Source organism: Lytechinus pictus, chromosome 15 (genome assembly GCF_037042905.1).
Source record: "Lytechinus pictus isolate F3 Inbred chromosome 15, Lp3.0, whole genome shotgun sequence".
NCBI lineage: Eukaryota > Metazoa > Echinodermata > Echinoidea > Temnopleuroida > Toxopneustidae > Lytechinus > Lytechinus pictus.
In genome coordinates this window covers 21,826,395-21,843,119 of record NC_087259.1, presented here as the reverse complement: position 1 = coordinate 21,843,119, position 16,725 = coordinate 21,826,395, and the positions used below count along the sequence as shown (strand labels likewise).

The 16,725-nt window shown below is 36.9% G+C and overlaps 1 protein-coding gene across 1 annotated transcript; it reads left to right on the top strand.

Annotated features, from left to right (window-relative positions):
• The first annotated feature begins 107 nt into the window (after positions 1-107).
• On the top strand, positions 108-10,409 carry LOC129277157 (putative methyltransferase C9orf114 homolog). The gene is made up of 4 exons (XM_064110347.1): positions 108-227; positions 6,556-6,586; positions 7,424-7,534; positions 10,221-10,409. The coding sequence occupies exons 1-4, from the start codon at positions 198-200 to the stop codon at positions 10,319-10,321; spliced, it is 273 nt and encodes a 90-aa protein (XP_063966417.1). The 5' UTR covers positions 108-197; the 3' UTR covers positions 10,322-10,409.
• The last annotated feature ends 6,316 nt before the right edge of the window (positions 10,410-16,725 follow it).

Genomic DNA, 16,725 nt, shown 5'->3' with positions numbered 1-16,725 from the left:
CCGCGCCGCGCCGGAGCTCGAGCGGGAGCCGGAGCGGTACATCAGCTGCAGCCGAGATCGAGACGGGGCAAGCGGAGCTGAGGAGCGAAAAACAGCAAAAAAATCGAGGACTTCAAACTGGTTGATTGATTGATGATAACCTCTTTTGGTCCCATTAAATAAAGGGAGGACGCGTTTGCTACCAGGAAGGGCTCATTATGTGCGACTCAAAGACAAGGAATACCCAGGTAAAATTTGGCTAACACACACAGGCTAAGTTTCTATTTAGCCATGATTTACTAACCCAGAGAGCTCCGAATCGCGGGCGGGAGCTCCCTGGGTTAGCCATGATTTACGGGCATAAGTGCACGCAATTACAATGCAGATAATTGCAATGGGGATATCACAGTTTTGTGTTGGATTCGCTTGAACTGCGTTTGTAGAGTATAATAGATCTAGTCTAGGTGGGGCTTGCGAAATGATGCCAAGAGCGTCCAACGCATAATGTTGTAACTTTTCTAACGCATAACGTCACACGCAGGACCAGGGTGACCAGATTTTACAAATTGAAATACGGATTACGGGCAATCAACAAAGCACACTACAGCTACACGAGCGGATCAACCGAGCCAGGTCTAAAAAAAAATCAACAAAGAATGCTACACCATGTTAGACTTGTAAAAAAATATAAAGAAAAGGAAGGGAGAGTGAACGAAAGAATGAAGGATCAAGAGAAAGAATTGAGGAAAGAAAGACAATGAAGGGGGAAATGAAGTAAAGAAAATTAAAGGAGAATAAAACCCTTGAAACCAGCTGAATCCATATCAAAGAGAAAAATCAAAGAAACATATTGTTGAAAGTTTGAGGAAGATTGAATGAATAATAAGAAAGTTATGAGCATTTGAATGTCGAGATCACTAATGCCATGTAGATCCTCCTATTGGCAATGCGACCAAGATCTGTGATGTCACACACGTATAACTCCCTCATTACTTTAGTACTTATTTCACTTATATTCTCACTTTTATTGAGTCTATCACAAGGTGAGGTGTTCTCTTTATGAGAGGAAAAGTACAGAGGTTTCACAACATTATATCATTGATGAATCATTTGTCATATGATTAGAATGAGCAAAAAGAGATGTTTTGGGGTATAATTTCAGTGTCCAAAAGGGGAGAGTTGTTCATCTGTGACATCATAGATCTTGGTCGCATTGCCAATGGGAGGATCTCCATAGCATTAGTGATCTCGATATTCAAATGCTCATAACTCTTCTATTGCTAGTCCTATTTTACTCAAACTTTTGTTGATCTTATTCTTTGATTTTTCTGCTTTCACAAAAGCTAACTTGCTCCAAGAGTTTCATTCTCCTTTAAGGAAAATATAAAAGAAAGTTAGAGTAAAAGAAGGATATAAGAAAGAATACAAGAAAGAAAAAGGGTTTCCATCATTCTTTGAAATTAATAAAGAAAGAAAGGAAGGGAAGATGTGTGAAAGAAAAAATAAAGGAGAGAAAGCAAAAAAGAAAGAAAGGCAGAAGAAAGAAAGAGTGAATGAAGGAAAGAAAATGTTTCCTTCATTCTTTGAAAGAAACAAAGAAATAAAAACATGAAGGGAGGAAAGAAGGAAGGGAAAGAAAAAATAAGGGAAAAAAATTAGAAGGAAGGAAAGGATTAAAGAGAGGGAGGAAGGAATGAAAATAGGAGAGAATGAAAAAAGAAAATAATGGAGAGAAAGAACAAAAAGGAGAGGAAGGGAGAAGGAAGCAAAGAAAAGTTTAAGTAAAGAGAGAATGAAGGAAGGAAATTTTAAAAGGAAGGAAAGAAAGAAAAATGAACAGAAGGATCAGGAAAGAAAGCTATATAGGAACGATTGGAAATAAAGATAGATGGAACAAAAAAGGGCAAGCACGAAGGAAAGGATGAAGAAAGAAGGATAGAAATGGAAGAAAAAGGAAAGAAAAGGAAAAAAAGTTCAAACTTCAATTAAAGATTGGAAACAACTAAAATGTTTTAGAAATGAGTAAAATTTCAAAGTGAAACATTGTCAAACTTCAAAATTAGATGAAACATCGCCGCATCACACACAGGCATCTCTCATCCCATTACAAGTTCTTGCTGGTCACAACAAGACTCAAAACGAAAGCTGAAACAACTATAGATCTAGTTATGAAAACTCAAAAACTTGCTTCTTCGATTACACCACCAAATCAGTAATCTGAGAATCCATAATATAATTATGAAAATTTCCCACCGATTTTGTGATTATTTTGGTGGAAAACTGTTTATCATGTGAGATTGTCTGCACCATTGAGAGTCTGCTCCGAGTACGTTCTGACTTCGCGCGTGGGTGTGTTTGTGTGTAGATCAAAAAAAAATATAACTAGAGATCTATTCGTTTGCAATGTATTGGGTAGCAAGAAAATCACCGCAGAACTTTGCAAAAGTTTACAGTACTCGATTTTATTGTTGTCTCTGCTTAGTCATCTGTTAGATATTTGATGAAAATTCTTCACTTTTATATTATATGTATTAATTATATTTTGTTCAATATTCTGAAATACAGGACAAATAGGTGTCCCGGGAAGGGTATGTCGGGACAAAGGAGCAAAATATGGGACGATCCCGGGAAATACGGGACGTCTGGTCACACGTCGCAACGCCTAATCACACAGACTCGCAATGCAGTGTCCAGTGACACTCAGTCACAGCGGTATTTGCTTCAGGACTCGAGTTACAGAAAAGACATGATTTTATTCAGTATTTTGTTTCATCGGAACATCTGTGTCTCGCCTGAATGAAGTTCGGCAGAGACCTAGTAGGAAATGTAGGATGGAGGGTCGGGTGTCCGGACACTTAATATTTTTGAAGTAGACCTTCTTTTTGTCTTTGGATTACACTAAAAATATGAATTCAATAGTTGTAATCATCTTCTATTTTGTTCTCTATAATATTTCCTAACATTTTGTACTAAAAATTGATGACACTTTCTAAAATTGATCGTCCGGACACACAACAACTGATAGTATGCACTTTTCCTGTTAGTCCAGTAGTCTGTTAAAAAAAAGTTTTTGTTCAAGCTGCTCTCATTTCTTTATTTGTGCATGAATTATGTTCATACTTGTACATGTGATCCTTGGGTAATATCAAATGTGACCCCATGAGAATGATGAGGTCAGAGGTCATCTAGGGGTCGATAGGTCATATGAGGTCATGTTCATCCCTTTCCGAAGTTTTTGTTCAACTTGCTCTCTTTTCTTTATTTGTGCATCAATTTTGATCACACTATTAGTCCAAAGGATCATTGGGTAATAAATACCACATAAGTACGACAATACACCAGACGGTGGACTGTACTGTTTCCAGAAGAAGAAGAAGAAGAAGTGTTGGTTGAAAATGGGTCAAAGGTCATCTAAGAGTAAAAGGTCAAGTTTTGGTTCAATTTGCTCTCGTATATTTTTTTTCTGCATCAGTTATGTTCACAATTGGTACATATGACCTTTGGGTAATACCACATGTGTGTCCATGCGGATGATGGCGTCAAAGGTCATGTAAGGGTCATAAGGTAAATTTTCGTTCAAATTGCTCTCATTTCATTTATATTTCTGCATAAACATGATAACACGTGGTACAATAGGTAATGCTGGGGGGGTACTCGACCAAAAAAGTGGTAGGTAAACATGTATGTCGCGGGCGAGACAAAAAACGGGGGCTTATTGTAAAAAGGAGGGTCCCTGAAACGGGCTTCGGAACCACAAATGTTTGTGAAAACGGGGGTCCTTGGATTGGAACGGGTTGCCTGCGTGTGAGTGCGTATGCATCGATCCCTATGGAACGGGCATACGTGCATGTAGCTAGCCCGGCGGCATGGGCGCTGGGTGCGCTTGGCAGAGGCGATGGTCGGACAGCGCTCTGCGGTCGCTTTTTTACCAAAATTGCAGCTCATTGTAGCAGATCAATGAAGCCGGAACGGCGTAACAAAAAATATGCGAAGCTTTGGAACAGATTTCTTTTCTTTTTTTCTCGATAAGAAGAAAATGCTATGCTTTGGAGCGGCTGTCTTTGTTCTGTTTCTCAATAAGATAACAATGCTATGCCTTGGAACGGAAATTTGAGTGTAAAAGTGGGGGTCCCCTCCGCGGCACATACCCACTATGCATTATATACTGAGTGCCCCCCCCCCCCCTGGGTAATGCCACATGTGTGTTCATGAGAATGATGGGGTCAAAGGTCATCTAGGGGCCAAATGTCATATTGCACATTCTATTGATCGTGAAATCAGGCCAGACTCGTGGTTAGTGAACCACCTTGTTCAAGACGTGTGTGAGGGTGTTTGGGTCAATGTTGTTTTGGGACAGTATATAAAGATATCTATATATTCTTTCACAACAAGTTTGACAACCCCTTTAAAAAATGATTTTATTCAGTTGAGAAAAAGTGAGTACCCTAGTGTCATAACTCCTGTGGGATGGCCGATTCTACCTGTTTTATTCGATGTTCCATGCTTTTGTTTGGTGAAATAACGCATATTGAAATCGGCTATACAGTCATGACAGTATGTGTATTTTAACAAAATTTCTCCATTCTAATCTCGTCTCTGACCATGTGTATGCAAGTGTGGATTTCACGGGCGTAAATTCAGGGGGATAGGGGATACATCTAGGGTGACCAGATTTGGACAGACGAAATATGAGACACTTCGAGACCAGATGTAGAATTAAACCTTTTATGGGGCTGCTGTCCATATTCTCTAGTGATACAACGATTAATAAGATTGAAATAAGTGGTCTATCAATTAATAAATATATGAACAGTTATGATGGTGATGGTGGGCGCGTGTTGGAATGTTGTTTTGATTGTGTGAGGGGATACCGTAAGTAACGGTCTATTAACCGCACCTTTTTCTCGGCGGGATAGAAGCAAAAGTCGGGGGTGCGGTTTATCCACGGTGATAGGTCTGAGCCAGACTCGGTCTGAAAAAAAACCCAAGTCCATTCCCCCCTGAACGAAGGTTATTCACAGGGAAATCGGTTTTGGTTTATTTTATATCTATAGCTAACATGATATTTGATGTCTGTTATGATGACAAGGCCAGAGAAAGACTCAAGAAAATAATAATTAGCAGCCCGTCGTAACCCCTTCCGAACATGTTCCGTAGACATCTGCCAGTTCACAACACATCGAGTGGCCGGCCGAAGCCGCTTAGGGCAATGTCGCTTAGAGGGGTATGAGCCGCGGGTAATGGGAAGCGATTATTACGATCTTAATCAAATATTGTCCATAATCAAACTTTTATTAAAAGTTTGATTAACAAACGCACCTATCTTCATGACAATAATTCCGACTTAATTCTTAAGTCATTGCTTCAAAGCACCGAAGTTCCCTGGCTAAGTTCAAACAGACGCCAAGCATACTCGGTAATATTTTGTCACAACCGAGCGAGAGTGAGAGCTTGCATATCGCATGCGTTGTGCAACTTAAGCTGGCGCTATTCATTTTACCCCCCTGTTTGCTTTTCATATCACCACATGAGAGACGGCACGAAGCCGTAAAAAACAACTGAAAAAAAATTGAATTTCTTTGTTTCTTGAACCTTCCTGTAATCCCGTATCCAAAATTCATGCTAAGACATCAAATGCTAGACAAATTCTGAAAGTGATAGTTAGGTTGTGATGCGGGAAATGTGAATGTTTCTTCCTCTCCTACACCGGGAAAGACACGGTAGACTACCCCCTACCCCCCCCCCCCAGTCTGTAACGCCACTGCTTTTAAAAAAATAAGGTGAATGAGCTGGAACAAAATACTGAGTCAAACATATTTCATATCTTATCTGTAACTCGCGTCCTGAAGCAAATACCGCTGTAACATTATGCATTGCGACATATGACGTTATGCGTTGCGACATGTGACATTATGCATTAGAAAAGTTACGACATTATGCGTTGGACGCTCTTGATGTGACATTATGCGTTGCTGCCCCCCCGCTTCCGCGGCCCCTGCTCCGTAACACAAAGATTTGCGAACAATCGCTTAATCTACTGACCAGTTAAAATTAATGTTACACGCGCATTTAGCTCAAAATACTGACCAGGAACCAATCAGAAGTGTTCTTTCATATTTTCTATTCATCGCTAAGCTTTGTGTTACGGGGCCCTGTTGTAAGCCTATGTGTATTAAAGGTGATGCAAATTAGATCAATTCTTTTTGTTTAGGCGGGGGCATGGTGACGTCACATCCACTTAACAACGACAACACTGACCTTAGGGCGCTGAAAACAAAGTCTAAGAAACACAATGAAATAATGTCAGAAATGGCACTGAAAATTTCAGAAAGATTTATAAACTTATAGATAACGAAATTAGTAATAGTATACTCAATTATCACGAAGTTCAGCACAAATTATGAAATCTGATGTTTGTGTATTATGCATTGTAGGCATGTCAAAACGCAGCGTTGCTGTACGGGTCGCTAGTGCACTGTTTTCATCGGCCGGTCAGTTGCTAGGGCTCGAGATTAAAAATGCCTGGCTGTTCGCCCCGGCCTGTAAAGATAATTCTTAAATCTGTTTTCATTGTAGGCACTGGAACAGAACAACTGGAAGAAGGAAGGTATGTATTGAAAGAAATTTAGTAAATATTTTCTAAAATAGAAGCTGCACGACCCTATTAACTATTAAAGCATATTGTATATTGTCAAGGTAAAGCTCAAAAATCCATGTCAAAAGATCATCACATGCTACAAAAATGTAATATATAGATATTAGGGACTGGAAGTGCCAGGTGGTTCTCCCTTTTAGGCTTATTACAAACTAAACTAGCAAAGCAGTCATTTTTGTAACCCTTGTGTTCCCTCTTCATGTTGTAGATGCATCTGAATATAGTCATATGCCATGTGCAAGATTAAAGTATTCAATTTCAGCTTCCATATGTGTTTACCAACGTTTAAAAGATAACAAATAAAACAGATTAATTACGCTAATATTACACCCTGCTACCTGAGCAAATTTTGATGAGACCAAGATAACAGTTATTGTCAGATCGCAAAACTATAGTATTTTTTACTACAACAGGGGAAAATAATCCAATGGGGGAGAGAAAGTGAACAGGTGATAAATATATATTTATCAAATAAGACTTCATCAGTCAACCTTCTATAAGTCGAATTGTCACAGAAGTCAACACATTTTTGAAGACAAGATCATGTGATTAAAAGCACATACGCAATTTACCCCTTTAATTATTATCTGTACATGTAGATGGTCCTTTGACACATTAATTACATGGGGTAACCTGTATTTCAGGGAAATTGATTGAATGAAAATGTGTAAATTCTAAGGATTACAAATAAATTGCTCAAGTGAACTGCAATAATGTTATTTGTTGGCTATTGTTATATTCAGTTCTAAATAATCACTAGATCTTGTTTACATCCTTATTGACATATAGTCAAAGAACGGAAGAAGAAGAAGCGGGAAGAGAGATTGATCCGACTAGCTGAACAACAAATACGGGAAAAGAAAGACTTCTCATCTAATGGAAAGGAAGAAGATAATCAAGGTTAGATAGAAATAGGGCTGTGAGATAGTTGAGCAGGCCTTCGATTTCATTGTATTTATTGCAAGGCAACTTTTCTTTATTATTATTAGAATTATTATATTTATTTATTCAGCCATAAAAAAAATACAAATCGTACACCGTAAGTACAAAAACACAATATCAATAACTGAATATATAAACAAGTAAAATGACAGAAAAGAAGAAAAGAGGAAAGTAAAAATAAATTCATTACTGTTGCCCAGAAGCATGGGAGCCTTCACAGAAAACCATTGGGAAAATATTGGTAATACAATTTATTTAAATTCAAATCCAAGATATAGCACATATCTGTAGGCCAATGAGGCCGATCAATAAGGGAGCCAATGCCATGGTTCTGTGGCCTCTGATTTCATTCAAACCCTGTTAAAGGAGAATGAAACCCTTGAAACTAGCTGAATCCATATCAAAGAGAAAAATCAAAGAAACATATTGTTGAAAGTTTGAGGAAGATTGAATGAATAATAAGAAAGTTATGAGCATTTGAATATTGAGATCACTAGTGCCATGTAGATCCTCCCATCGGCAATGCGACCAAGATCTGTGATATCACACACGTACAACTCCCTCATTACTTTAGTACTTATTTCACTTATATTCTCACTTTTATAGAGTCTATCACAAGGTTAGGTGTTTTCTTTATGAGATGACAAGTACAGAGGTTTCACAACATTATATCATTGATGAATCGTTTGTCATATGATTAGAATGAGCAAAAAGAGATGTTTTGGGGTATATTTTCAGTGTCCGAATGGGAGAGTTGTACGTGTGTGACATCACAGATCTTGGTCGCATTGCCAATAGGAGGATCTCCATAGCATTAGTGATCTCGACATTCAAATGCTCATAACTCTTTTATTGCTAGTCCTATTTTACTCAAAGTTTTGTTGATCTTATTCTTTGATTTTTCTGCTTTCACAAAAGCTAACTTGCTCCAAGAGTTTCATTCTCCTTTAAGGTATTTACCATATCACCAGCTTCAATGGTGTAGGCCTATACATGCAGCATCCCCCTCGTGAATTATTGTCAATAACGAACAATGTTCACATACCTAGGGATAATATTACTTCTCGAATTTGATTATCATTTCTGGTTGTTACAGCATAGCTTTCACCTATTTTCTGTACAGTCCTATGCCAAAATTGCAACACTAAGGAAATTTTGCATAGTGCTTATAGTTTAATGGAGCAAATTGTGAGTTGATGTCAGGAAAATTATTCTGTGTTCTTTTTCACTTACTACTATTTCTTACAGCTAAGGCTGGTAGGTGTATATGAAATTAGGTAGCTCTCTGATTCGTCTTCCTGCTTCATATACTTTCCATGTGGTCTCGTCTCACATGGTCTAATCCTAGTTTATCTATAACCATTTGATATAATACTCTAATTGCCATTTAGCCTATTTACAATTTTGTAAGAATTCAATTTTTTGTTAATGCATTACCTGTTTCATCTAATAGCCACTTGGTCTAATACCACTTGGTCTAATATGGTTAGATGAACTATTTATGAACCAAATTTTCATTTGACCAAGTGAATTATAATAAGACAAAGTGGAAATTAGACTGACTGGGTATTGGACTTAATGGCCCGTATTCTTAAGTCAGGTTTAACTTAGACCATGATCTAACTCTGTGCTAAAATTATGGGAAGCCAAAAGTGTCAATTTTTTATTAAGTTGTATGTTTCTTATGTTTACTGTGCTCTTTCCTGATTCATCGATGGTGAAGACAATCATCTATTTATACTTCCTAGACAATTATCAATGATTTGAAAGCCAAATGAGCTGAAATATGATATCTCTACTGTTAGTGATTTATGTAACAATTGGCTTTCCATACTTAACCACAACTTTAAACCTGAGTTTAGGTTAAACCTGATTTTCAGAATACGGGCCAATGAGAGTTATACCAAGTGTTTTGTAGACCAATCAGCAGTTAGACCAAATTTATTATAGTTGACCAAATGGGTTTAGCCTAGATGGTATTTAAGTATCTGAGAAGTGGACCGAATGCTTGTGGACCTTGTAGATCTAAACCCAATAGGTTAGGAGAGGGGGAGCGGATAAGGGTTGACCTTTTCATAAATATTTCCTTTGGACCGTTGTGAGTGGGATTATTGTAATAAAGATCATGTCTGTGAGAAAATTTGCTAATATTCAGGCATTTAAGAAGCTTTTATGAAAAAAATAGTGATTTTTACAGCGAGACACAAGCATTTGAATCCTTCCATGCATCCATGGCCGTATGTAGTGTGGAGGGGGGCAAAGGGGTAGTATTATGAAAATTTACATTTTTATACAGAATTTTTCTTGCAAAACTCACCATAAGTGTGTACAAAATCCTTCAATTTCACTTTCATAGCAAATGCAAAAGCATCCACTTGAAAAGCTTGGTTGCTTTGCTTCCTCGTTATCTAATTTCTTTTGAATTTTGATCCATCTTGCCCTCAAGGAAAAAAAATCTGCATATGGCCATGCTTGCATCTAATGGGTTGAAAGCAAGTAAAGTCTGTTGATGTTTAATTATAAGATACTTCATGGAAAAACTTGATTTCTAATCAAATACTGCTAAACCAGGCTCTTGTCAGGAAATAATTTAGAGACAATCCATTTTTTTAATTTTTTTTTTTCCCCTCTCAATCGATATCAGGCAGGCCATGGACTTTGTCTATTGCACTTCCTGGATCTATACTAGACAATGCACAGTCACCAGAGCTGAGAACATACTTGGCTGGGCAGGTAAGGTTATAGTACAGCTTTTATCTCGCCTGAACGAAGTTCGGCAGAGACCTGGCAGTGATCACTTTTCCTGGAAAGTCTATTGGTTTATTGCTCTGTTGGTCTGTTTGTTGGTCTGTTACAAAAATGTTTTTTGTTCAACTCCTCTCATTTCTTTATTTCTGTATCAATTATGATTATACTTGGGACATAATGGCCTGAATTCACAAAGGTGGTTTTGAAAACCCACGGTTGAGTCCATGGTTTATGCAGATTTCCTGTATAAATAACGCTTAATGTAGTGCGTATCTGGCGCGTGTATAAAAAAAATGTCCAATGCTGATGCGCGCTTTTGTCACTGTGCACCGAATTGACGCTTGTTACCATGGTTAGCTACGCTATTTTATTCATGAGTCCACTGTTTTTATTCATGAGTCCACACTTCAAACAGTGGACTCATGAATAAAATAGCGTATCTAACCATGGTAACAGGCGTCAATTTGGCGCACAGTGACAAAAGCGCGCATCAGCATTGGACATTTTTTATACACGCGCCAGATACGTGCTAAATTAAGCGTAATTTATACAGGAAATCTGCATAAACCATGGATTCAACCGTGGGTTTTCAAAACCACCTTTGTGAATTTGGGCCAATGATCCTTGGGTAATACCACATGTGTGTCCATGAGGATGATGGGGTAAAAAGTCATTTAGGGGTCAAATGATATGAGGTCATGTCCATATTTTGTTTTTAAGTTTTTGTTCAAATATCTCTAATTTCTTTACTTCTGCATCAATTCTGATCACACATGGTCTCGGGGGGGGGGGGGGGGGGGCACTTACATTGACGAGTGGATACCATGCGCGACCAAAAAAACACGTAAAAAGGATGTCTTTTTCAAGATAGGGCACGTTACGTACGTAGCGTAATAAGGGTGTCAAAAACACTAAAATATTGAAAAAAGGGTATCTATTTTCGCTAGGAAGGCTACGTGTTTAGGGTCAAATTTGCAAGGGTATAAAAAATGAGACTATTTTGTTTTATAAAGGATGTACTTTATGTACCAAGAGTCAACACTACGTGTGTTTTTAGAGTACGATTTGCGCGAGGTGGGGCCGTACTAAACCCAATAATGTAGGTAAAGGTAAAACCGACGTCCGTGACATAACAATTAAAATATCGCTGTACTTGTTTAGGGGTTCAATTCAGGGAATACTAGCCAATATATCGTTTTGTTTCCAATACTTGTTAAGGGTAGGGTTTCACACGCCAATACTTGTTAAGGGGTGCATTTTCAGAATATGGAAAATACGTGTTTAGGGTGCTTTTCGAGACCCCATGGTCGCGCATGGTATCGACTCGTCAATGGAAGTGGCCCCCGGGCACTTGGTTCATATGATCCTTGTGTAATACTTTATGTGTGTTGTTGAGGATAACAGGTCAAAGGTCATCGAGGGGTTTAAACTTGCTCTCATTTCTGTATTTCCGCATCAGACATGTTTACACTTGATACCACACGCATGTTGTCGACTTGTCAAGGATGATGGGTCTAAGGTCATCTAGGGGTCAAGTGGCAAGTTTTTGTTCAACTTGCTCTCATTCCTGTATTTCTTCATCAATTGTGTTAACACTTGGTTCAGATGATCCTTTGGTAATTAATATTGTGTGTTGTCGAGGATAAGGGGGTCAAAGCTCATCTAGGGGTCAAAATTTCAATTATTTTTGTTCAGCTTGGTTTCATTTCTATATTTCTGCATCAATTGTATAATTTACACTTGTTACAAATGATCCTTAAATGGTACCACATGTTTGTTCATGAGGATGATAAGGTCATAGGTCATCTAGGGGTAAAAAGATCATATTGCATATTTTATTGATTGCGAAATCAGGCGAGACTTGTGGTTCGCGAACCACCTTGTTTTTATTACAATAGATAAAATAAAAGTTTCTGACATAAATTCAAGGTATAGACAGTTCTGGTTAATTCAAAATATGATATTCCTAAATAAGTCCAAATTATGATCCAAATTGGCTGGCAGAGAGTTCTTTAAGTTCACAATGCTGGCGATGATGAAAGCAGTGTTGCCTTCAATGTGAATTCTCGGACCCGCAATAAACTACCCCGGGATAACCTCCCCCTTGTATAACTCCGCAACAAACTTTTGTGAGGCAAGCCATAGTAGGTAATAGCAACGGGACAGCCCCGTGACTGTCTTGGTGTTCCTTCGGTGCGAAGATACACTGCTACAGCACCGGGATAAACCACTTGTGATATGTTTAGTTAAAGGTCAAGTCCATCCTAGAAAAATGTAGATTTGAATAAATAGAGAAAAATCAAACTAGCCTAACGCTGAAAATTTCATCAAAATCGGATGTAAAGTAAGAAAGTTATGACATTTTAAAGTTATTTATTTTTCACAAAACAGTGATATGCACAATTCAGTGACTTGCAAATGGACAGTCGATGATGTCCCTCACTCACTATTTCTTTTGTTTTTATTGTTTGAATTATACAATATTTCATTTTTTACAGATGTGACAATTAGGACCAACTTGACTGAACCATATAATATTAAACATTTCACACGTTCGGGGAGGAATTAATCTTTGTTTCACTTGACAATGGGGAGAAAATTAGAATATTTCATATTTCACGTAATAAAATACAAAAGAAATAGTGAGTGGATGTTGTCATCAGTCTCCTCATTTGCATACCAATCAGGATGTGCATATAACTATTTTGTGAGATTAAGCGAAACTTTAAAAATGTCATAACTTTCTTATTTTACATCCGATTTTGATGAAATTTCAGTGTTATGTTTGTTGGATTTTCCTCTTTTTATTCTAATCAACTTTTTGTTGGGGTGGACTTGTCCTCTAATACCAATGTACATGTATTCTACATTCTACATAATGTCTGTTTAGATAACTTCTTCTTCACTGCCGCTTTCTTTTCATTTTCTTACTGAACGATATAGAATATATATCAGGCCTTAAATTTTGTCATTTTTAGGGCAAGGCCAGTTTGGCCTTGAAATACCTCATATTTTTAGGGCACCAAGGCCACTACAAAGGGCACCAAGGCCAAAATCTTTTTTCAAAGAAGGACATCGAAGGCCATTTTTTTTCGGTATCCTTTTTTTTTAGATGTCAAATGTACTTAATCTTGTACAGGGTGCTACATAACCTTTTTTTATTTCTAAATAGTTGGAAAATACTTGCCCGAATATATATTTCACTTGCCCCCCAAAAAATATTTCAAAACAAGATTTTACCGTTTAAAGGAAAGAAATGGTGTTCTATGGACATGTACCATTGCCTTTTTCCTCTTTTTAACATGAACTGATGTACCTTGAATTTGTAAAATTGTATTTTTTTTTTCAAAGTGATTTTATCTTGCCGGCCATGACTGAAATTAGTGTGTTGATATGCTATTTGACTGATTTCCTCTCTCTTATATTTTCATGTACTTTTGTGACCGTGGCACAAAATAAAAAACGAATCACTGAAAATAATTATAAAAGAAGAAAGAAAGAAAAATATAAAGAAAGGAAAAAAAAGAAAGAAAAGGAAAGGAAGGGAAGGGAGGGTGAACAAATAGGTGAAATAAAGAATGAAGGAGACAAAGAAAAGAGGTGAATGGAGAAGAAAGAAAGAAAAAATGAAGGGGAAAAATGAAGTAAAGAAAATGAAGGAAAAAAAGAAAAACAGTGAAAAGAAAGAAAGTTAGAATGAAAGAAGGATGGAAGAAATAATAAAGGAAAGAAAAAAGGCTTCCTTCATTCTTTGAAATAAATAAAAAAGAAAAAAGGAAAGAAAAAGAAAGGAAGGGATGATGAATGAATGTTTGAAAGAAAAAAAGGAGAGAAAGAAAAAAAGAAAGTAAGAAAAAAAATGGAGGATGAATGAAGGAATGAAGGAAAGAAAAATGTTTCTTTCATTCTTTGAGAATAAGAAAAACAGGAAGGGAGGGAGGAAGGAAGGAAGGAAGGGAATAGCAAAAAGGAAAAAGAATGAAATAAAGGATGAAAGAGAGGAAGGAGAGAATGAAAAAAGAAAGAAAATAATGGAAGGAGAGAAAGAACAAAAAGAAAAGGGAGAAGAAGGGAAAAGGAAGCAAAGAAAATTTTAAGAAATGAAAGAATGAAGGAAAAAAATTAAGTAAAAAAAAAGGAAGGAAGGTAAGAGAGAGAAGGAAAAAAAGAAAGGAAAAAAAAACAATGAGGGACATGTAAAGAAGGAAAGAATGAAGAAAATAAATGAACACAGAAAAAAAGGAAGGAAAGCTAGGAAATAATAAGAAATAAAGATAAATGGAATGGAAAAGGGAATTCAGAAAAGATAGGATGAAGAAAGAAGGAATAGAAAAAAGAAAGAGAAAAAGAAAATCAGGAAGGAAGATAAGAAAGAATAAGGGAAAGGAAAAGAAAAGGAAGGAAAGAATGAAGCGAAGAGAGAGTGAAAGCAAGAAAAGAATGGAAGTAGAAAGGAAGAAAGAGGGAATGACGGAAAGAATGAAAAGAAAAAAGGAGAGGAAGGGAGCAAAAAAAATTAAGGAAAGAAAGAAGAAAGGAAATAAAAGGAAAGTAAGAAAAGGAAGGAAGGAAATAACAAAAAATGAACAGAGAGAGAGAAAGGATCAGGAAAGAAAGCTAGGATAGATTTGAAATTAAAAAAAGGCAAGCAGGAAGGATAGAAGAAAGGATGAAGAAAAAAAGGATAGAAAATAAAGAAAAATGAACGAAAGAAAGCAATAAAGAAAGAAATGAAGAAAGAATTAAAGAGGAAAAAATTCAAACTTCAAGCAAACAAAACAAATGTAATCATCTAACAAAAATCTTACTGATATATATTTTTTTTTAATATATTAAAAAATTGTTAGAAAACTAAAATGTTTTAGAAACGAATAAAATTTCAAAGTGAAACATTGTCAAACTTAAAAATTAGGTGAACATCGCGGCATCACACCTACACAGGCTAGGCATCTCTCTTCCCATTGTCATGTCTTCTTGTTTATCGGTGTGAACACGAGAAGACTAAAAAAAAAAGCTGAAACAACTAGACTGATCTTGTAATGAAAACTCAATAACTTGCTCCTCCGACTACATCACCAAATCATTAATCTGAGGATCCATACACATGTAATTATAAAAATTTCCTGCCGATTTTGTGATTATTTTGTTGGAAGAACTGTTAATCATGTGAGATTGTTCACTTTGATTCAGTTTGCAAATCTCCTCCGATCATGCAAGCCTGCCACACACCACACGTGCAGCAGCTAGTACATGTACACTGTATGCTAACTTTGCGTGTGTGTGTGTGTCTGTGTGTAGATCCCAGAAAATCACGGAAAATGGCTTGCAGTTTGAATTGAGGGAAGTTGTTAACTTTGTTTTTTCTCTCTCTCTCTCTTCTGTATTTTTGCTTGTGAAATATGAGAGAACTTTGTAAACTTTAATATGACACTGAGAAAGGGCATGACCAGTTTTGAAAAAAGGGCACGTCGGCCAGTTAGAAAAAAGGGCATGGCCTTTTTGGCCGTGAATTTATCATTTTTTTGTAAAGGCATCAGGGCCACTTATAGGGGCATCGACGGTCTGGCCGTCGATTAATTTATGCCCTGATATATATTATGACAAGTGGGGATATGACATCATCAGTTTGCTCATTGAATATTCATGAAGACAGGCCTAGAACTGTTTCACAGCAATAATGCAAATCTTTTAAATGCCATAACTTTGTTATTCCTCGTCTTATTTTGATCACTGACAAACCATTGACCAATAATGAAAATCACTGACAATTTGTTTCATGAAGTAAGCCCCCCCCCCCCCCAGTCTAACTTGAAGTTAGTACCAGGTTGGATGAGGTCCTGAAGGTCATTATAATGATCATTATTGGAGGAGTGGTTGTCCTTCTCAAGAGCTTAATGGGTTGGTATCAGTGAGATTTGGATTTGTGCATTCAATGACACAATTATTTTTTTGTTTCTATCCGGGTTGTATAATAGAGCTCTCTGTATCAGAAAGTTTTGTATTTTGCATTTAATGACACCTACAATTATCTTTTTTTTTCTAGGCAATGTTGCTTAGGGCTGATTTGATTTCTGCATGTAATGACACATTAATTACCATTATTACGGCCAATTTTGTATAGTTATTGAGCTCTATGAGTTGGCATCAGTAAATTCTAACACAATTATCTTTGGCAAAAAGAAGCTGCTGAAAACTGCTTATCTAATAAAAGAGAGCCAATGGAGTAAATTATAAAGTCAAAAAAGGGGCCTAAGCTTTCGATCCTAGCAGAATCTTCGTCGGAGGCAAAATGATCTTTGGTCAGTATTCTTGTGAAAAATAATAAGCTCTATGAATTGGTATGAGTGAGGTTTCGATTTAATGATACAACAATTACATGTATCTTTTTCATTCAGTGCTGA